Here is a 22,824-nt window from a genome sequence, read left to right on the forward strand (position 1 = left end):
CAGGAGTAGCCCAGGAGCCCTCGCTGGGAGATGGGCATAGCATGGGCTAGCTGCAAGCTAATTGGTGCTTGCTCCGGGACGGAAACGTTGGCCAGGAGTAGTCAACCCAGATTGCGGTTAGCTAGCTGCGATGGTCCAGATAAAAAGGTTCAGAGTTTGCGGTAGGAATCCGGGGATATTGAGAGAAAAATAGGTTAAAAAAAGTACATATCTTTCCCTTCTCCCCAAATTGATTCAGGTATGTAATGCTCTGATTTGAAAAGAGTTGTATGAACTGGCGAGAGCTTTATGAGCTAAAGGTTAGCTTATGACCGCTAGCAGTGGTTAGCTATCAGCTAGCTGGTAGCTGATTCCAGTTCCGATGTAAGTAGAAATAGTTTAGGAAAAAAAAACAGATCCACACCAATTTGGGTGAGGCGGGTTGTAGGAGAGTATTTTGAAGATTAGGTTTAGGAAAAATATTCAATAGAATGCGGAGAAAAAGATATAAAAATATATGTACATGGGACAACACAAAGACAGACGTCTGACTGCTACGCCATCTTGGATCTTAGCCAAGCAGCAGCTCTTCAGACTTTAGGGTTTGTCAGTGTACCCGGGACAGACAGTAGCGGTCCCAGCAACTGAGGCTAACAGCATTGTGGGATCAACATTAAACAGGTAGGCTAGTAAACAAACCTTTTCCAGGAAAACATTCAAGACAAACCGAGCTCTCTCTTGTTCCACGTTCAGCATGCATCACACATGTTTGCACAAGTGTGTATGTGCGTGCATCAGCGGAGGCTGCTGAGTGGAGGATGGCTGGAATGGAGTAAATTGAGTGGTATCAACCACATGGAAACCATGTCTTTGATGTGTTTGATTCCATTCCATTTACTCCATTCCAGTAATTATTATGAGCCATCCTCCCTCAGCAGCCTCCACTGGCGTGCATACGTACATGCAGGCGCATGTGTGTTAGCTGGCTTCATGCGTGCCTGCATGCGTGTGTAAGTGTGTGATATGTTAGCTGCATGATGACCAGATCTGACAATTAATGGTCTGTTTCGATCCCTTGTCCAATTAATGAATGTGGGGCTCGTGAAAGCAGACAGTCACATTTCCTTCATTTTCTTCAATAAGAATCAACCTCGGGACTCTCTTTCAAGTCCTGAATTTCGAGAGGAGGGCAATGATTTGGCCCCATGTTAGACCTATAGGTTATGTTGGGGTGAAGAGACTGTTTGCCATGTGAGAAACCTGGCCGCGTGGAGTTGAACAAAGGGGATAGATGCTGCCCAGCGAAGAGTGGTGATATTACTCTGCAGGACAACATGGTCCTGATCAAAACAGCTCAGCTTTCAACATTAATTAATTCATATGATTCAAAGGACTAATAGCCATAATACACACTTGAGGACATACCAATTTAGGAATTTTCCCTTAAGTGATCCAGAAAAATGAGCAGTATAGAAGTAAAGATTTTGCACGCAGAAAAATGTAAACATGTAAAAATGACCATACAAATTAAGATTTCTAGGGCAAAAATAACTGAAGTTTAAACTAAACTAACACCTCTGGAGGGTGCTTCTGAAATCAAACAGAGTCCTAGTTTAATTATCAACTGAGATGAGTTGACTCCACTATAAAGTACACAAATGCAAATGTTAAATATGAACACTGAAAGCTTTTAATTAGTTAATGAGAGATGCCTCTGATGTGTGTTGAGCCTGGAGGAACAAATTAAATTTGGAGCAGCCAGGAAGAGACTTAACGATAATACTAATGAGTTACTCTATTATCACTATTAGTAAAACTCATACATATTCAAGATTAAATATACCATGGGTTTAATCTTAATACATACTATGAGTTTTCCTTGAAGTCACATTTACTATAATAAAACAGTTTGTTATCCTCGTACCCGAATAATGTTCGCAGGTTGACGTTTATTGTCATGAGTCTTTTCCTGGAGACAGAACTGAGCAATTTCAAAATCAAAATTGGCTATATTGTAAATATACCTGAAAACCAATACAGCTTTTTGGTTTTCATTTAATAAGGTTAGGTATTAGGGTTAGAAGTGTGGTTAAGGTTAGGAAAGGTTTAATGTCAGATTTGATGACTTTGTGGCTGTGCCAGCTAGTGGCCACTCTCTAGAGCTGCCTCCAGATCAAGATTCATGACAAAAAAATGTTAACCTGCATAATGTTCTTGACTCATCCTCGGATAAATAAGAGAAGAAGAAAAAACACTTTAAAAACCAAAGCTCAAACTTGTATCTCAAACAGGCCGTTTGCTATTTCCTCATCGAGGATGAAGTCATCAGTGGTTTACTCGTGTGAATATTTTTACTGACTGGTACATGCCCGCTACATTCTGTTGTTGGGGTATGAACACACCATTCCAACTCAGAAAAGCTGAGTTTTAACATACATACCCATTTTTGTAAGGAAAACTATTTCACTCATTTTGTAATTAATTCTAGGTAATTAATTCTAGGTGTTTTATAGAAATCAAACACGACTCGACCCCAATAGATATCAAAGACTGTAAAACTGAAGTCTGGGTGGCAGCCTGCTTAGCTTTTAATGCTCTTTAAACGCTCAACTGAGTTGCTATTTCTCAAACTGCTTCCTTAGATTTGGTTTTAGATCAGTAAATATTGATCCAATATCAGGCATAATGCCACTCAATAATGAGAAAATGACAAACGGTTTCTATTCAATTTATTGAAAATGAAATACAGCAATATCTCATTTACATAAGTATTCACATCCCTGAGTCAATACATGTTAGAATCACTGATTACAGCTGTGAGTCTTTCTGGGTAAGTCTCTAAATGCTTTGCACACCTGGATTGTACAATATTTGCACATTATCATTTTTTTTATTCTTCAAGCTCTGTCAACTTGGTTGTTGATCATTGCTAGACAGCCATTTTCAAATCTTGCCACAGATTTTCAAGCTGAAAAACTGTAACTAGGCCACTTGGGGACTGTAGTTACAAAACTGTAACTAGGCCACTCGGGGACATTCAATGTTGTCTATTGGCCTTGTGTTTTAGGCTATTGTCCTGCTGAAAGGGGAATTTGCCTCCCAGTGTCTGTGGTAAAGAAGACCGAACCAGGTTTTACTCTGTGATTTTGTCTGTACTTAGCTCTGTTCTCTTTCTTTTTGTCCTAAAATACTCCCTAGTCCTTCCCGAGGACAAGCATACCCCTAACATGATGCAGCCAACCCCATGCTTGAAAATATAAAGAGTGGTACTCAGTGATGTGTTGGATTTGCCGCAAACATAACGATTTGTATTCAGGACAAAGTTCATTTCTTTGCCACATGTTTTGCAGTTTTAAGTGTCTTATGGCAAACAGGATGCATGTTTTGGAATATTTTTATTGTGTACAGGCTTCCCTTCCACTCTGTCATTTAGGTTAGTATTGTGGAATGACTACAATGCTGTTGATCCATCCTCAGTTTTCTCCTATCACAGCCATTGAACTCTGTAACTGTTTTAAAGTCACCATTGGCCTCAAGGTGAAATTCCTGAGCAGTTGCCTTCCTCTCCGGCAAGAATAATTAATAACTTCACCATACTCAAAGGGATTTTCAATGTCTGTTTTTTTTTACCCATCTACCAATAGGTGCCATTCTTTGCGAGGCTTTGGAAAACCTCCCTGGTCTTTGTGGTTGAATATGTGTTTGAACTGCTTAAGGCCGAAAAGCAAGCAAATGTATGTTAGGTAGTCAGCAGTCCCTTAGCGTAATACATTCAAATGTACTGACAGTAATAATTGTACTGATGGGTAACCTGTCTAAAAAGTAATCCAGTACACACAATGGTACCAAATCCCTCTAGGCTAATGAAACACACATGTGAAAGTGCAGTGAGGAAAATCCACTATCTGCACCAACTGAATTCCAGGCTTTTCCTCTCATTGAAGGTTATACCTAACTGGCCAATGTCCAATTCTGTTTTGGGTTGTATGCCTACAGGGAAGGCTGAAGTAAGTGGTCATGTTACCTGGCAAGACATGCACTCACACACGTCACTGGAAATATACAAGTGATACGACAACTCAACCACCAGTTCATATTTGATGAAACAACACTAGTAGTAGTCATATGCTTCCAAACTCAAATATGTTTCAATGTCTTTAAGAATATCTGAATATCTGTAGTCTTGCAAACACACTTTCCCCTTGACAACATTTTCTGTGACCCTAAGAGAGTATGACTTGTTTTAGAATATTATTATTGTGATGTAATGGAAGATGAACTAAGCAATAAGGATGTTGTGTGACAATCATTATTAAATCAGAGCACTCACCCTAAATGATTCTACCTCACATTTAACTGTTCCAATCTGCTGTCCTTGGGGACAGGGTCACCTACAAGCTATAAAAAAATGAAGACTCACACTTTCACTGCAGGACACACTATGGTTGTGTTTACACAGGCAGCCCAATTCTGATATTTTTTCCATTCATTTGTTCTTTTGACCAATCAGAATTGGGCTGCATATGTGTTTCTGCTGGACCACATACACTGACAGAGGCTTCATGACAATAGGGGGTACGTGCCCCCCTCAGATTTGTCCTGTTGAAAAACTTTTTTGTTGTTGTTTCTCTGTAATGCTAGTATGAAGCTAGCTTTAGCTAGCCCAGATAGGTTCTCAATCTCCCAACCTCATAACTAACTACCAAGAAGCCATGTCAGGCTAACCAGTCTAACTACAGGTAACTGCCAAAATAAAATAAACAGTAACATAAAGTGTGTTTAATAGGGCGTTGGGCCACTACAAGCCAAAACAGCTTCAATGCACCTTGGCATAGAATCTACAAGTGTCTGGAACACTATTGGAGAGATGTGACACCATTCTTCCATGAGAAATTCCATAATTTGGTGTTTTGTTGATGGTGGTAGTGGAAAACGCTGCCACAGGCGCCGCTCCAGAATCTCCCATAAGTGTTCAGTTGGGTTGAGATCTGGTGTGGCTTACATTGATGTCATATTCATCAAACCATTCAGTGACCACTCATGCCCTGTGGATGGGGGCATTGTCATATGGTGGTGTAGTCATAGTAACCAAAATAAGGCCCTGCCCAGCATTTTTGTACATGGCCCTAAGCATGATGGGGATTCAAAGTATATTGAAAGCAGGTGTTTCCACACATGGTTCCTGAGTTAATTAAGCACTTAATATCCTCATTTACTCAACTGTTTCCATTATTTTGGCTATTACCTGTATGTTAGCTGGCAAGGTTGATAGACTTTAGATAAGCACGCAATAACCCAATGTACTGAATTAGACTCAAATTCCTTTCAATATTTTACCCACACCACCAGCTTGTGAGACCAGTACAACCTTGAAGAGATTCTGTAATTCCCTCGTAGCTACAACTTATTTATTTATTTATTTATTCTTTTTTTTTTTTTATTCTCCCCAATTTCGTGGTATCCAATTGTTGTAGTAGCTACTATCTTGTCTCATCGCTACAACTCCCGTACGTGCTCGGGAGAGACGAAGGTTGAAAGTCATACACAACCCAACCAGCCGTACTGCTTCTTAACACAGCACGCATCCAACCCGGAAGCCAGCCGCACCAATGTGTCGGAGGGTAAACCGTGCACCTGGCAACCTTGGTTAGCACGCACTGTGCCCGGCCCGCCACAGGAGTCGCTGGTGCGTGATGAGACAAGGACTTCCCGACCAAGCCCTCCCTAACCCGGACGACGCTAGGCCAATTGTGCGTCGCCCCACGGACCTCCCGGTCGCAGCCGGTTATGATAGAGCCTGGGCGCGAACCAAGGGACTCTGATGGCACAGCTGGCGCTGCAGTACAGCGCCCTTAACCACTGTGCCACCCGGGAGGCCCTTCGTAGCTACAACTTAACCTAGGGCTGCAATCCCGTTAAAGGGATCGATATGACAACAGCCAGTGAAAGTGCAGGGCGTCAAATTCAAAACAACAGAAATCTCATAATTAAAATTCATCAAACATACCGTTTTAAAGGTAATCTTGTTGTTAATCCCACCACAGTGTCCGGTTTCAAATAGGCTTTACAGCGAAAGCACCACAAATGATTATGTTAGGTCACCACCAACTCAGAAAAAAACTGCAATTTTTCCAGCCAAAGAGAGGAGTCACAAAAAGCACAAATAGAGATCAAATGAATCACTAACCTTTGATGATCAGATGACACTCATAGGACTTCATGTTACACAATACATGTATGTTATGTTCGATAAAGTGCATATTTATATAAAAAATCTCAGTATACATTGGCGCGTTACATTCACTAGTTCCAAAAACATCCGGTGATATTGCAGAGAGCCACTTCATTTTACAGAAATACTCATTATGAATGTCGATGAAAATACAATTCTTAGACATGGAAATATAGATATACCTCTCCTTAATGCAACCGCTGTGTCAGATTTTTTTTTAACTTTACGGAAAAAGCAAACCATGCAATAATCTGAAATGGCGCTCAGAAATAAAATACAATTATCTGCCATGTTGGAGTCAACAGAAATCAGAAATCACATTATAAATAGTCCCTTACCTTTGATGATCTTCAATGCACTCCCATGAATCCTAGTTCCACAATAAATGCTTGATTTGTTCGATAATGTCCATTATTTATGTCCAAGTAGCTACATTTGTTAGCACGTTTAGTACACAAATCCAAACGCTCGTGCAGGTCCAGCAGAACGTTGGACGAAAACTTCAAAACGCTATATTACAGGTCGAAGAAACTTGTCAAACTAAGTATTGAATCAATCTTTAGGATGTTGTTATCATAAATCTTCAATAACGTTCCAACCGGAGAATTCCTATGTCTGTAGAGAAGCATTGGAACGCAGGTCGCTATCATGTGAAATGCGCATGACCAGGACCTGGCTCTCTGCTATACCACTGACTCAAACAGCTCCCATCCGGCTCCACATTACAGTAAAAGCCTCGTTCAAGTTTCTAAGGATGGTTGACATCTAGTGGAAGCCCTAGGAAGTGCAACTTGATCCATATCCCACTGTGTATTCAATAGGAGCTGGGTTGAAAATCGACCAACCTCAGATTTCCCACTTCCTGTTTGGATTTCTTCTCAGGTTTTTTCCTGCCATATGAGTTCTGTTATACTCACAGACATCATTCAAACAGTTTTAGAAATGTCAGAGTGTTTATGTCAGAATGTCTATCCAATACTAATAATAATATGCATATATTAGCAACTGTGACTGAGGAGCAGGCCGTTTACTCTGGGCACCTCTGGGCATCTTTCATCCAAGCTACTCAATACTGCCCCTGCAGCATAAGAGGTTTAACAATGTGCAAGACAGTCTGAGACATCTGAACATGCTGCTGGCTTTCTCTTTTCTAATCTAGCGAAAGATTATCTCACACAATGTAACAATGAACAGAAAATTGTATGCTGTTACTGCACCATGAAGCATAATCAAAATATAAAATATTGACAACATTTTCAAATAAATAAAGGCAATTTTGTAAGTGGTATTTTTAAAACATCTTTAGTTTATCCAATCAACCTATTCTCACCAATCATCTAGCTAAGGAGCTAGTCAGTCAGACCTTACGGTGTCTCTGCATATATATTCAATGCAGGGACAATGGAAATGTCCATCAGACATGAACATTAATCAGTGGGGGAGTTCATTCAGGTTTAACCCACTTCACGTTTGTTTTGAGATGACTTTGCTGTTGACTAAAACAGGGCACCTGGTTCACCTGGGGCAGGTCCGGGGCATTCATTGAAATCCCTTCTATGACTTAATCAAAGATAGCAGCCGGCAGACAACAAAGAGTAAAAGTCAGAGGTGTGGATGGAAGGCCATTGGCCTCACCTAATCTCTGATCATTTAATGATATTACTCATACTTGTGATTTTCATCAGATATCACTAGTGTTGTAACACAAGCTGTGAGTTGTGCATACTAACTCCATTATGAAGGGTTAAAAGAAACGTTGAGGTAGGTCCACATTCACACTGTGATTAGAAAGATATTTGGAATTTTGGACATTCTGGATGAATATTAGGACAAATTCAGCTAAATAAAAAACGTACAGAATTAGTGAGCATAGTGTTCGCAATGCCAGGATAGTGCTTTGATTCCCTGAACCAACCGAACATAAAATGTACGCACACATCAAAAACACATTTTTCAGGCATTGAAAATATGTAATTTACTGACTTCGAAAATGCATATTTTTTTTGTTAATAGATCCAAGGAAGTAAGCACTCTATCACAATTTTCCAAACCTCTTAATATAGGAAAGAGGAGGCAACTGAAGAATATTTATTATTGCTTCTATCTTTTTCAAAAGCTTTAAAACTGACAGCAATAATGTTCAAAGTGATCCAACCTAGAGAAGAAACCAATAGACCAGCTCAACTACAATAACATTGTCACGTGTGCTCCCTCTCCCGCCTCTAGGTCACTAAGCTGCTTGTTATGGCACACACCTGTCACCATCATTATATGCACCTGTGCATCATTAGACTCACCTGGACTCCACCACTTCCCTGATTACCTTCCCTATATATGTCACTCCTTTTGGGTCCTTCCCCAGGTGTCATTGTTTCTGTTTCATGTCTGCGCTGTTCTCAGTAACAGTTATAGATATTTTTTCTCAGTAACAGTTATAGATATTTTTCTGCTAGGACTGTGATATGTTGTTTATCTACCTCAGTCGAATGCACTGACGGTAAATCACTCTGGGTAATTGTGTCTTCTGAATTACAAAAATAAATGTAAAAATACGTGCAACGCATGCTGGGTATTATTCAAATGAGCTCCGCCCCCAACCAAATCACTGCAGACTAGATCCAAACCTGAATGAATCATGGATGTCAAGATTGTTTTCACATTATAGTACGGCACAGTTTAGTACAGTAGTGCACTGTTAAGTACAGGACAGTCAAGTTTTATTCAGTAGAGTACAGTATAGTACAGTTTAATTCTGTAGAGTACATTAGAGTAAAGTAGGGTACAATACAGTACACTATACTTTACTGTACTCTACTGTGCTGTACTGTATTCCGCTGTACTGTGCTGTCCAAACATATGAACAATAGATGTCTATGATTGGTTCAGATTTGGTCTGGACCGGACCAAATCTGAACCAATGATAGACATCTATGTTTGGACCAAATAAAAACCAGACCAAAAATAAATGTCCTTGGACGTTGAAATCAAGTCCGGACTGCACAAAAAAATAAAAAATAAAGACGCCCGTTCCAGACATGAGCAAAAAAAGACGTCCAAAAGACATCGTCGGTAAATGCTTAGTGGGCAGCCATCACTTCAATCAAAACTCATTTGGGTTGATGTCACCAATAGCACAATAGAGTTAGGTAACCATCACCTCTTCACTTTGATGGAGTAATCCTTGCAATCATTTTGTGTCTTGAGACAATATAGCTATATTGAGAGCACAAGGGGGCCTCCTAGGAGGACAGTTGGCTACAATCTCCAAGCTCTGTTTTAATGTTTAGATACATTATTAATCCTCGCTAGCGATACTGTTTTCCAAACCAACTGTCAAGGCTCAGGAAAAGACCCAGATGCAGACAGTTTCGAAGTAACAAAAGTTTATTACAAAAACAGGGGGGCAGGCAAACGACAGGTCAAGGGCAGGCAAAGGTCAGTAGTTCAGAGCAGAGTCTGAAAAGTACAGAACGGCAGGCAGGCTCAGGGTCAGGGCAGGCAGGGGACAGTAATCCAGGGTGGTGTGACAAGGTACAGAACGAAAGTCAGGGCAGGCAGAATGGTCAAAAACAGATGCAGGAATGCCCACATGCAGGAACGCACCGAATTGCATGCAGCAATTGCACCCTTCTCTTACAATTGGGAAAACATTTAGTTTGTTTCAGCATGTTTATAATTCTGATAAGAACAACAGTTCTGAGTAGGCTAGGAGGACAAAACAATATTGCGGTTGGTCGGGTGACTCCATCACTCTATGTAAGATTTCTGCAAGAGTTATCTCATGGGCGGGAACTGCTCTGCCCTTGATACTGAAGTCTCCTCCTCCTCTGCAAGCTGTTTGCTTAATTCTCATGGGGGTGATGCCCCGTTACTAACGCAATAAAGCTCCTGGATGCAATCCACGGCACAATGCATGGATCATTTTCATCGGACAGACCCACTACTACTTTCTCCTCCCATCTCGCACTGTGTCATTACCAGCCAACTGCTGCCTGTCTGTAAGTAGACATTTTGGGACTATTTGTTGGATTTATTTATTGTGCAGTACAAAGAACAGGGAGACATTTCTCTCATTCAATCGGATTGTTGCAGAATGAGTGAAGAGAAAGCAATAGAGGAGAGTGGGAGATCTTGTATTTATTTATGGTAAGTTCTAAATGGAGTTAGGAAAATTGTTATTCGAGAAATAATAACGGGGTAGAACACAATGCAAACCAGTTATTTGCCATGTTAATGCATATTGTTTTTACCCTCATAAATACAAGAAAAGATGTGAGGTGTGAGTGAGTTGATATCCTCAGTTAATGCATAACCTATTTATAAAACATGGAAGCATTTGCCACACTTATCCATGTAAATAAATGTATGTTATTGATAACATATTTAACTTGTTAGACTTAAATATGATATAGCTGTCAAACATTTTATCTTCTGATATATATTATTAACTAAAGTCATAAAAGTCAAATATGAGTTCTGGTCAATCATTAGGTCACTGGGTTTAGGTTGTCTATGGGTCAAGGATGTGACATATTGCAGCTTCCAAGAGAGTCACCTGTTTTATTTGACAACCCCCTCCACTCTCTGTCTCACTCTCTTTCTTTCTATCAAGTATCTTCATGTCCCCCCCCTCTTCTCTTTCACTCTCTCCATTTCTCTATCCTCATTGAACCTAGTCCATCGTTAGAGTCCAAGTGTACCCACAATTTGAAAGTAGTCTACTTTAAACTCATTGATTGCAAAATTACATATTGCATCCCTCTGTGCTGTCTGGCATAGTGTCACTGGTTCAATTCCCTAGTGGAGTAATACATGTTGAGTCCAGGAGCAAGTTCCCTTCTCTGGAAGGGCTAAGTGAATTTCAAGACATGCAGACAGATAGATATCTTCCAACTGAGGATAATCATTTCATTAATATATGTATTATTACTTTGCCAGGAGCTGCCTGTCGGCGTGTAACCAGCATCCCATGATGGTGGCATTCAAAGGAATCTGGACCAAGAACTTCTGGAGGGCTGTCTCAGCTGAGTACCTAGCAACCATGATCTTCGTCCTCCTCAGCCTGGGCTCCACCATCAATTGGGCGGCCGAGTCAGACAACCCTCCCCCTGCAGACTTGGTCCTCATCTCATTTTGCTTCGGGCTGGCCATTGCCACAATGGTGCAGTGCTTTGGTCACATCAGCGGTGGCCACATCAACCCGGCAGTCACTGCAGCCATGGTGGTGACCCGGAAGTTGAGCCTGGCCAAGGGTGTGTTCTACCTAGCTGCCCAGTGCCTGGGAGCGATCACTGGGGCAGGGCTCCTCTACCTGGTGACACCAGTGTCTGTCAGAGGGGGCCTGGGAGTGACTATGGTAAAACATATAGATCGGCCTGTAATCACAGAATCTGTATTATAGCCAAACAAGTATAGCAACAGTCAGGATTGACACTATGCATAAGATAGTATTTGAATCTATTTAGCTCTTGTGGTCCTTCTGTAGCTCAGTTGGTAGAGCATGGCGCTTGTAACGCCAGAGTAGTGGGTTCGATTCCCGGGACCACCCATACGTAGAATGTATGCACACATGACTGTAAGTCGCTTTGGATAAAAGCGTCTGCTAAATGGCATATATTATTCCACCAGGCAAGCTCAATCAAGCACAGCTAAAGTATTTGAAAATCTACTATTTGAACACAGGTCTGGGATAGTTTGTCATGAAAAGTATTGTTCAGTCACTCTTACTCTTGTTTCCCAGGTGAACCCCAAGCTCAACGTGGGCTGCGGCCTGTTGGTGGAGCTCCTGATCACCTTCGAGCTGGTCTTCACGGTGTTCGCCACCTGTGACCCCAAACGCTCTGTTAACGGCTCGGCTGGCCTCGCCATCGGATTCGCTGTAGCCATCGGTCATCTGTTCGCAGTGAGTGTGATTCCATCTCTCACTTATTAGTGCTAGAATTACAGCAGACCTGAAGGCCTCAAGAGTCAGACATTACATTTAAATCAATGCATCTATGGAATAAAATGTGTAGTGTGTTGATGTAGATTGATGATGTAGTTTGTACTTTAATCATCATAATGGTGAAATAGTACAACAGGTATACCATAGAACATTAGTTCACCGTACAGTAGAGTATACAAATGTCTCTCAGACCTGCTCTCACATACACATCCTCAATGGGTACCGCTGTTGCAAATCCATGGCAACCAATCACTAGGGAACTACCTAAACCACACTGAGCAAATTAATGCTCCTGAAAGCGACATGCTACCTACCTCTCTTCACAGCAAAGCTTGATTTCAATGTGCTGCTTACATGCCACTAGATTATCCCTGCTAAACTAGTACCTTGTATACCTATGGAATACCTGCATTTAAACAACCATTCCCACAATTATATAGTTTTCATTTTATTATGATCTACTTTATGAATTCATGTGGAACAATACACTACTGTAGATGTTGTGGCAGCTCTGGCTAGGTCTTGCTCCATGTCTCTCTCTCTACAGTCCCCTCATCTCTATGCCCTGCTTTGTTCTAGATTCCATACACAGGAGCCAGTATGAACCCCGCTCGCTCCTTTGGACCTGCAGTTGTCACCATGAACTTTGAGAACCACTGGGTAAGAAAGAAACTGCTGCAGCCTTCTCACCCTCAAAGGCCCATCCAAGATAGCATATTTGTATCCTTGGAAGTTGTGGAAACATACAGTACATTTTTGGTTTCCCATTGGTTCTGGGAATGAAGCCATAAGTTTCCCAAATGGCAAAACTGGACATTTTTTAAACGTTCTGAGAACAGAAGTAAAAATGTTGCCTGTTCTGGGAACGTACATTTTTATATTGCAAGGAGGATCTGAGAATGTTTTTCTACGGTTCGCTGAAAGTTTTCTTTGAAGGTTTTATTAACTGAGAACGGACATTCTAGGTTATATGGAGGTTTTTGAATAACTTCCTTAACTTTAATTGAATGTTTCAATTCCACTTCTAGATTTGTTTGAATGAACTATTTTGAACTCCAAGTACAGATAGGACACATGGAAATGCTCTCTTTGAGCTCGCAAGCGTAGCTACATACAATAATACCAAAGATAATATCATCATGTGAAGTGGCTAGTTAGCTGTAAAATCGCCCTTTCCCACAGACACACAGGGCGCATTGGGAGATGGTATTTGAAGGATAAACTATATGGTTATAAATAACATTCTTATAATGTTCTTTGAACGTTACTAAAGTTCTTGTGTTTTTTAAATGTTGCTTAAATGTGCCGAGAATGTTCCATTCCGGGAACAGAAGGTTGTGGGAAGGTTGTATGCAAAATAAATATAAGACAACCATGCTCTCACCAAGCTCCAAGAAACATATGGTTCTCAGAACATTATGTGCTAGCTGGCATACTCATACACAGTTGTGGGTGAAGGGCAGGGATAACATTGGGCTGGGGCCTGCAGGAACCTACTGTATGAGCCAAATGAGAGCCAGGATTAGATTAGGTTGTGTGAATTTTGTCTACAACAATATCTAATGAAAATTTAATCAGAATACTGGTATTGTACCCTGTGTCGCCCGCCCCGTATCGTCAAGGCATAAGAGACTCTTGTGCACCTACTTCTCTGACTGCTCACACAGGCTTTGCCACTACTATACAATTGCTGCAGACACACCAAGAAAAAGGAACATTACATTTTTTTTTTGGTCCAAGATGCACTTTGAAGATGCTATTGTCCACATTTACTTATCCTCAGCCAACAATCAAACAACCCCATAGTAGTAGTTTACATTTTCAATTAGCTTGTTGCATTCTATGTAAGAAGTGGTGCTTTTAAATTGTGTGTGCCACAGGGAGAAAAACATGCATTGATATGCATATACCCAGCCACTGCACTGTCACGGGAAATACACATATTTGAAGGGGGTTAAAAGAGGAGGATCCCAGCTTTCCATTATTACTACATTTTTTTATTTCTCAACTCCTAATAATGAGTGAACTGCATCATTTTCAAACAGGAGAATAAACAGAATGGTTTAGGTGCGTTTAGCTCTTGCCTTTCACGTTGAGTTTAGCTCTTGCTTTTCACATTGACCGGGGCCCAATGTTACATGGGTAAAGTGTAACAGATAGGCCTGCATTATATTTTTGGGACATTCAAGTCATCAATATGATGCTATCTAGCAACAAGATAATGTTTAGAGTTTGTGAGCTAGCTAATGATTAGCCCAATGGGGTAAAAGAAGATGGGCATTCCCATTCTATTTAATTAGCCACTGTGCCAGACAGGTGATAACCTAATGCTTTTTGCTAAATAGCACACCTGCCAGGCATGGACCAATGTGTTATTGAACACTTTTATGGATGGGCAAATCCTATTTTAGATCGTGCCAGCATCATTTTATTTCATTGAATTGGAGTAGAATGTCCTTTTAAAAAGACACCAGAACTGACTTTCTCACAGTCGTTCTACAAAGAAAGAAAATATGCCACCACTGCTAAAAAATGATCTGGAAACACTGACCATCCATTGATGTTTTAGTTGTTAAAGCCTAGACACTTCAAATGAAGAGAGAGCTTCAAGCCTAAAGTGGAGTGACTTTTCATGTTTGAATATAAAAAGTCCCTCCACTGAAATGTCATAATCTGAGCATTACACAGAAATCACAAGCTATTTGGTTGTGAAGACATGGGGTAAACAGTTATTACAGCAGTGTATTAATAAAGAGCTTGTAGTATACTTTCATGTGTGCTCTTTGTTTATATAGTTTAGGTTAGTGCATCATTGTGTGATAAGTGTTCAGGCCATCTCTGTCCTCCAGTAGCTAATGTTGTAAATATCAGTATAAGTGGGGGGCAACGGTTGGGGTAGGGGGGCATACTGAAACTTAATAAGGTCACAGTGCATATCACCATGCCATAGCAGCTACGAAGGATCCCACCTAGTGTCGATCAAGGACATCTTAACCCCCCATAGAGGGCATGAGCGCTACAGACTGACATCAGCAATCCATAGAAACACAGAGTGCTTCATAGGGAGAGAAACATTGAAATGGTCAGGAAATGCTCTTAAAAAACATGCGTCATCAATAGTTCACTTGACCCTTGCTACTAGGTATAGATTCATTCATTTCAGCTTCCTATTTCAGAATAAAATGAAAAGCACATCCGTGGTATAGACAACTAAAGACAGATGTTCTGGACATTACCCACAGCATATGTTTCTTTAATTAGTTATCCAGGTCAATTATTGTCACAGAGGTGTTCATAGTAGCGTGGCACAGCATGGTGTGTGTGTGTGTGTTTATCTGGGTCTTGGGTATAATTAGGAAAAAGCTCCTCAGAACTGAGAGTGGTGTCATATCTGACAGGTGTTCTCTCTGTCTCCATGATAAATGTTTGACTTGGCAGAACCTAAAAGGTACCTGGTTCCAATGAGAATGCCCATAAACAATGATTGCTGCCTCTTTACAGACATGACAAGACATGACATCTGGTCTAATAATGTATGACAGCTTTGTCATAACGCGGTATCCCCTAGCTCTGTCTGTGGTTATAGGTTCCTATTTGTCTGAACAGAGTTTTACCTTACCTGTCTTGCAGGTGTACTGGGTTGGTCCAATCCTGGGTGGCATCATGGCGGCTGCCCTCTATGAATACCTGTTCTGCCCTGACCCTGAGCTGAAGAAGATGTTCCGCGAAGTCTTCCAGAAGGATCCAGCTTCGGGGAAGTACAGGGAGGTGGAGAGCAGTATGTACCAGACGGAACCAGACGACCTGATCATCAAGCCAGGCTCCATCCACCACATCGACCTGGAGAAGGGGGAGAAGAAGGACCCTTTCCTGGACTCGACGACCGAGGTGCTGTCCTCTGTATGACTACCACGGGCACTGGAGAGGGAGACCAACTTATAGAGCAGGGGGAGATCCAGAGAGAGACACTTTGATTCTGGGTCCTCCACCCCTGTACCCATACCATAAGCCCCGTACCCCCAAACCCCATATCCCCATAACTAAACCCACACAGACTCACTTCTCAGGCAGAATAGGATTGGTGCATTTCCTCTCAATGCATGTGTATTCCTGCACATGGTGGTGAGCCTTCCTCAACATTTTTGAAGTAACTGGATAATATACACAACCGTTCAAAAGTTTGGGGTCACTTAGAAATGTCCTTGTTTTTTAATTAAAGAAAAACATTTTTTTTTGTCCATTAAAATAACATCAAATTGATCAGAAATACACTGTAGACATTGTTAATGTTGTAAATGACTATTGTAGCTGGAAACGGCTGATTTTTTACAGAATATATACATAGCCGTACAGAGGCCAATTATCAGCAACCATCCCTCCAATGGCACGTGGTGTTAGCCAATCCAAGTTTATCATTTTTAAAGACTAATTGATCATTAGAAAACCCTTTTGCAATTATGTTAGCAAAGCTGAAAACTGTTGTTCTGATTAAAGAAGCAAAAAAACTGGCCTTCTTTAGAATAGTTCAGTTTCTGGAGCATCAGTATTTGTTGGTTCGATTACAGGCTCAAAATGGCCGGAAACAAATATATTTTTTCTGAAACTCGTCCGTCTATTCATGTTCTGAGAAATGAAGGCTATTCCATGTGAGAAATTGACAAGAAACTGAAGATCTGGTAAAGCGCTGTGTACTACTCCCTTCACAGAAAAGCGCAAACTGTCTCTAACCAGAATAGAAAGAGGAGTGGGAGGCCCCGGTGCACAACTGAGCAAGAGGACAAGTACATTAGAGTGTCTAGTTTGAGAAACAGACGCCTCACAAGTTTTCAACTGGCAGCTTCATTAAACATTACCCGCAAAACACCAGTCTCAACGTCAACAGTGAAGAGGCAACTCCGGGATGCTGGCTTTCTAGGCAGAGTTCCTCTGTCCAGTGTCTGTGTTCTTTTGGCCACCTTAATCTTTTCTTTATATTGGCCAGTCTGAGATATGGCTTTTTATTTGCAACTCTATCTAGAAGGCCAGCATCCCGGAGTCACCTCTTCACTGTTGCCCACAAATGTTGATGCTCCAGATACTCAACTAGTCTAAAGGCCAGTTTTATTGCTTCTTTTATCAACCGTTTTCAGCTGTGCTAAAATATTTGCAAAAGAGTTTTCGAATGATCAATTAGCCTTTTAAAATGATACACTTGGAACACAGAAGTGATGGTTGCTGATAATGGGCCTCTGTACGTCTATGTTGATATTCCATAGAAAATCTGCTGTTTCCAGCTACAATAGTCATTTACAACATTAACCATGTCTACACTGTATTTCTATTCAATTTGATGTTATTTTAATGGACAAAATGGCCTTTTCTGTCAAAACCATTTCTAAGTGACCCCAGACTTTTGAAAGGTAGTGAAACTTTGCATGCTGCTCACCCTAACCAATTACCCATCATGTGAAATCTATTGATCTCCACAATCTTGTCCCATCGTTATCTGTCCCAGCTCTGTTTGCTTGTGGCACTCTGCTGCACTGCAGAGTGATAACAAAAGACTACATTTTTGTCAGGGAAAAATGTCCAGGTCAACCAATTACATGGGGTCATGACACTGAATTGGTAAACCAGAGAGGAAACATCAAGCTTATTATTTTTGGATTAGTGTCACATATTGAATATGAACACGATGGCATAAGAGATCTTAACTACATATGGTCGTTAAGCACATTATAGAACTCGTGTTGTGAAGGAAAAGTTCTACCCAACATTTACAATCTTCAGCCCACTCCTATATTGTTAGTATTTATTTCCATTTTCAGTGCACATTGGTCAGGGAAAAAACTATTAAACTTTACAATTTTATTTCTTTGTAGAAACATATGTCTTAAAACAGATTTTAATTGCCAAGCAACATATAATAGACAAGCCATCAGATATCAGTTATATAGATTTTCATAACCATAAGCACAAAATAGAATCAGCTCTTTTGATACATTTGGAATGATTGCATTATTATTATTGACAGTAGTTTCATACTGAAATTATTCTTGTACTTACTTATGAAGTGGTGTGCCTGCTTTACATTGCTTGGTCTTGAAAACCAAGGACCCATGAGGGAAATGCTTTCCTCCATACCAACCACTCTGGATTTGAGTATTGCATAGATTTGAATGTTAGAATTGAATACTTGAAAACTACACCTTGCTGCCGTTTCTGTGTTGATTTTGAATTTCATTAGTGTGAACAATTTTGCTATTATACTGTAAGTACATGCAAGCCTTGGTTTGGCATCTGTTAGTACCTCTCAAAACACAATACCATAATACTGTACGATATACCAAATAGATATAAAAATGTATTTCTGTCTCTGATATATAGCTCTTCTCATAACAGCTTTTAACAAATGTTACAGTTTAAAGCCAGAGGCTGGGTGGAGAATTGCTCCTGAAGAGTTATATCAGCTCACAGTAGAAGGCAGTAGCAGTTTACAGTAGCAGTACGACAGAAGCCCATCTCAGCCATGATGGATAGCCTCCTCCCCTCTAGATAGTGTCTCCTCATAGCCAGACAGATGGGGATGATGTGTATTCTCTTTGAGTAAAGTCTGAGACTATAGCTCATAATCTCATTCCATCAGTGGAACACCACAGGAAAAGCTGGGCCACTTTGCCATATAGAGTAGAGGTGATCTGTCACAGTCTCGCTTTATTTCCTTTGGAAAAGTACAGACAATTGAATGTGGAGAGAAGTCAAGCGAACTGCATATAATGCTACCTAGGTGATGAAAAACGGTTGACTTAGGTTGACTGATTGTTTTAATACTGTTTCTTTTTTTTCACTTTGGTTCTGTCATGGTTCCACCTGTCACCAGAGACTGTCCTTGTCATGTTCGTCGTAACGATGAGACCAAGGCGCAGTGTGATATGAATACATTCCTCTTTCATAAAGAAAGAACACAAACTAACAACAACCAAATGAACGTGAAGCTATATATAACGAGTGCTGACATGCAACTACACAGACAATAACCCACAAAACCAATGGAAAATGGCAACCAAAATAGGATCCCCAATCAGAGACAACGATAAACAGCTGCCTCTGATTGGGAATCAATTCAGGCCACCATAGACCTACATTACCTAGACATACAAAAAAACATAGATATAGAAAAACCCTAGACAGCAAAAAACACACATACCCACCCTCGTCAAACCCTGACCTGACCAACATAACATAGTTATCTGTGTTTTATGTATTATCTAGGTGCGGACTCCCGACCGCAAACCTGAATTTATAGGGGAGGGTCCTGGTGGGCATCTACCCTCGGTGACGGCTCTGGTTCTGGACGCCGCCCCCCTTCTTTACACTGAGTCCGCTCTTGTGGCATTGACCAGTGGATCATTGCTGGAGGCTCTGGACTGCAGATCCTCGCCGTAGGCCCCGGGCTGGGGACCCTCACTGCGTGGACCATTGCCGGATGTTCTGGACTGGGGACCGTCGCTGGAGACCTCGGACTTGGGACCGTCGCTGGAGGCTCCGGGCTGGGGACCGTCGCTGGAGGCTCCGGGCTGGGAACCGTCGCTGGAGGCTCCGGGCTGGGGACCGTCGCTGGAGGCTCCGGGCTGGGGACCGTCGCTGGAGGCTCTGGGCTGGGGACCGTCGCTGGAGGCTCCGGGCTGGGGACCGTCGCTGGAGGCTCCGGGCTGGGGACCGTCGCTGGAGGCTCCGGGCTGGGGACCGTCGCTGGAGGCTCCGGGCTGGGGACCGTCGCTGGAGGTTCCGGACTGTGGCCCGTCGTTGGAGATTCCGGACTGTGGCCTGTCGTTGGAGGTTCTGGACTGTGGCCCGTCGTTGGAGGTTCCGGTCTGTGAACTGTTGCCGGAAGCTCTGGACTGGGTACTGTCCCCGGACGCTGTGGACTGGGTACTGTCGCCGGACGCTCTGGACTAGGTACTGTCGCCGGACGCTCTGGACTGCCGAGACGCACTGTAGGCCTGTTGCGTGGTGCAGGCACTGGTGGAACTGTGCTGGTGACACGCACCTCAGGGAGAGTGTGGGGAGGAGGAACAGGGCGTACTGGACCCTGGAGGCTCACTGGAGGCCTGATGCGTGGTGCCGGTATTAGGGATACCGGGTTGGTGACACGCACCTCAGGGCGAGTGCGGGGAGGAGGAACAGGACGTACTGGACTGTGGAGGCGCACTGGATGTCTGGAGTGTAGAGCTGACACTGGTGCTACTGTGCTGGTGACACGCACCTCAGGGCGAGTGTGGGGAGGAGGAACAGGGCGTACTGGACCCTGGAGGCTCACTGGAGGCCTGATGCGTGGTGCCGGTACTAGGGGTATCGGGCTGGTGACACGCACCTCAGGGCGAGTGCGGGGAGGAGGAACAGGATGTACTGGACTGTGGAGGCGCACTGGAGGTCTGGAGTGTAGAGCTGACACAACCCGTCCTGGCTGGCACAGGACGCACTGGGTTGTGCAGACTCAACGGAGACACAGTACGCAGAGCCGGCGCAGAATATCCTGGTCCAAGGAGGTACACTGGAGACCAGGAGCGCTGAGCCGGCACCCTCCTTTCCTGGCTGGATGCCCATTCTATTCCAGCCAATGCGAGGAGCTGGAATAGAGCGCACCGGGCTAGAATAGCGCACTGGAGACACCGTGCGCTCTACCGCATAACGAGGTGCCTGACCAGTAACACGCTCCCCACAGTAAGCATGAGGAGTTGGCTCAGGTCTCCAACCTGACTCATGCAATCTCCTCGTGTGCCACCCCAATAAATATTGGGGCTGCCTCTCGGGCTTCCGTGCTAGCCGTGTACCTTCATATCGTCGCCGTTCCTCTGTTCTCAGGTATTTCTCCTAGTAGTATCGCCGTTCCGCTTTCGCTGCCTCTATCTCCTCATTAGGACAGTGAAACACCCCCGACTGTGTCCAGGGTCCTGCTTCATCTAATATCTCCTCCCAGGTGCATTTCCCCATTAAGCGCTGTTCGTCCTTTTCACGCTGCTTGGTCCTGGTTTGGTGGGTTAATCTGTCACGTTCGTCGTAACGATGAGACCAAGGCGCAGCGTTATATGAATACATTCCTCTTTAATAAAGAAAGAACACTAACAAAATAACAAAATGAACGTGAAGCTATATATAACGAGTGCTGACATGCAACTACACATAGACAATAACCCACAAAACCTAAATGGAAAATGGCAACCTAAATAGGATCCCCAATCAGAGACAACGATAAACAGCTGCCTCTGATTGGGAACCAATTCAGGCCACCATAGATCTACATTACCTAGATATACAGAAAAAAATAGATACACAAAAACGCTAGATAGGCCAAAAACACACATACCCACCCTTGTCACACCCTGACCTGACCAAAATAACACATAAAACATAGATAACTAAGGTCAGGGCGTGACAGTCCTAGAGACATTAACGATACTCAGGTTTGTCCAATTTACACATTATGATTTCCCTGTTAAAAGAGTTGGGTTTTCTGTTGTCCTTTGTAGAATATTGAATTGTTTACTGTGTGCGGTCGTTTCTTGAGTAAGTTTTTGAGATTTAGTGTTAGCTCTTTTTTTTTTGCTGTGATCCTGCAGCTACTGTTTCTCAGTAAAATATTATGCTCATCCTTAACCACTGATTCCTCGTCTGGTCTCTTCTCTGCACCTGGGTCCAACCGTACCACGTTCCAGCAAGCTTCTGCCAAAACATGGACCCAGCAGAGATCACCCAGATCAAGAATGTTGGAACCCACCAAGGAGCACTGCAGGGGCGGCAGCAAGAACAACTCTCCCAAATATTACAACTTACCGGCTCCATCCAACCACAGTTCAACCCTAACCCAGGAGGAGCCAACGTCCAGGTCTCATCGCCCAGTGCTACAGACATCGTCGTAGTTCCTCCAGGTAACCTGCACCGGGAACCCAAGATCCCAGCCCCCGAGCGGTATGACGGCCACCCAGGAGGATGCAAGGTGTGCCTCATTCAGTGTTCTCTGGTGTTCGAGCTACAGTCCTCCTCGTTCCACACCAATCGGGCCATGATCGCCTACATCATCTCTCTACTTTCGGGCAAGGCCCTGGTGTGGGCAACGGCGATGTGGGAACAGCAGCCACCATCCTGCAGCATATTAGCCTTCATTGCTGAGCTGCGATGAGTACTCGTCCACCCAGTCGGAGGACGAGAAGCGGCCAGCCAAGTATTCAACAACCTCCAAGGGGCCAGACCAATGGCTGACCTCGCCATTGAGTTCAGCACACTCGCTGCCGAGAATGGGTGGAATACAGAGGCCCTGGTCACTGCTTTCCACCAGGGTTTGTCTAACTCTATCAAGGATGAACTGCACTCTCGGAAACCTTGAGTCCCTGATAAAGCTGGCAATCAGGATCGACAACCGCCTCAGAGAATGCGTGAGACAGTGCCTTTTTGACACCATTCTGGTTTCCTGAGCACCCCAAGCCACCCGAACCCAGCATTGAGGAGCCCATTCAGCTGAGACGCACGCGTCTGAGCCCACAGGTGCGTGACAGGCGTATTGCAAAGGCTGCTGCCTCTACTGCAGAAGTCTTGACCATCTCTGTGCTACATTCCCAGAGCTGACGGGAAATGCCAGGGCTCAGCAGGACAAGGAGAGACCTTGACGAGCTGTGCAGTTACCCCCTGGCTA

General features: G+C 43.0%; 1 protein-coding gene across 2 annotated transcripts in view; it reads left to right on the plus strand.

Moving 5' to 3' along the window:
- Positions 1–9,756: 9,756 nt before the first annotated feature.
- LOC118402016 (aquaporin-4-like) overlaps positions 9,757–22,824 on the plus strand; it is a 29,644-nt gene continuing 16,576 nt past the window's right edge. Inside the window, exons 1-5 of one of the 2 annotated variants that reach the window (XM_035799806.2) lie at positions 9,757–10,209; positions 11,150–11,567; positions 11,952–12,113; positions 12,735–12,815; positions 15,786–16,043. In XM_035799806.2, the coding sequence (XP_035655699.1) occupies positions 10,121–10,209; positions 11,150–11,567; positions 11,952–12,113; positions 12,735–12,815; positions 15,786–16,043 (1,008 nt within the window). In that variant the 5' untranslated portion in view covers positions 9,757–10,120. Of the gene's footprint in view, positions 10,210–10,231; positions 10,358–11,149; positions 11,568–11,951; positions 12,114–12,734; positions 12,816–15,785; positions 16,044–22,824 lie in introns of those variants that run through there. The other variant, XM_035799807.1, reaches the window with a different exon arrangement.

Source organism: Oncorhynchus keta, chromosome 23, assembly GCF_023373465.1.
Source record: "Oncorhynchus keta strain PuntledgeMale-10-30-2019 chromosome 23, Oket_V2, whole genome shotgun sequence".
NCBI classification, from domain to species: Eukaryota; Metazoa; Chordata; class Actinopteri; order Salmoniformes; family Salmonidae; genus Oncorhynchus; species Oncorhynchus keta.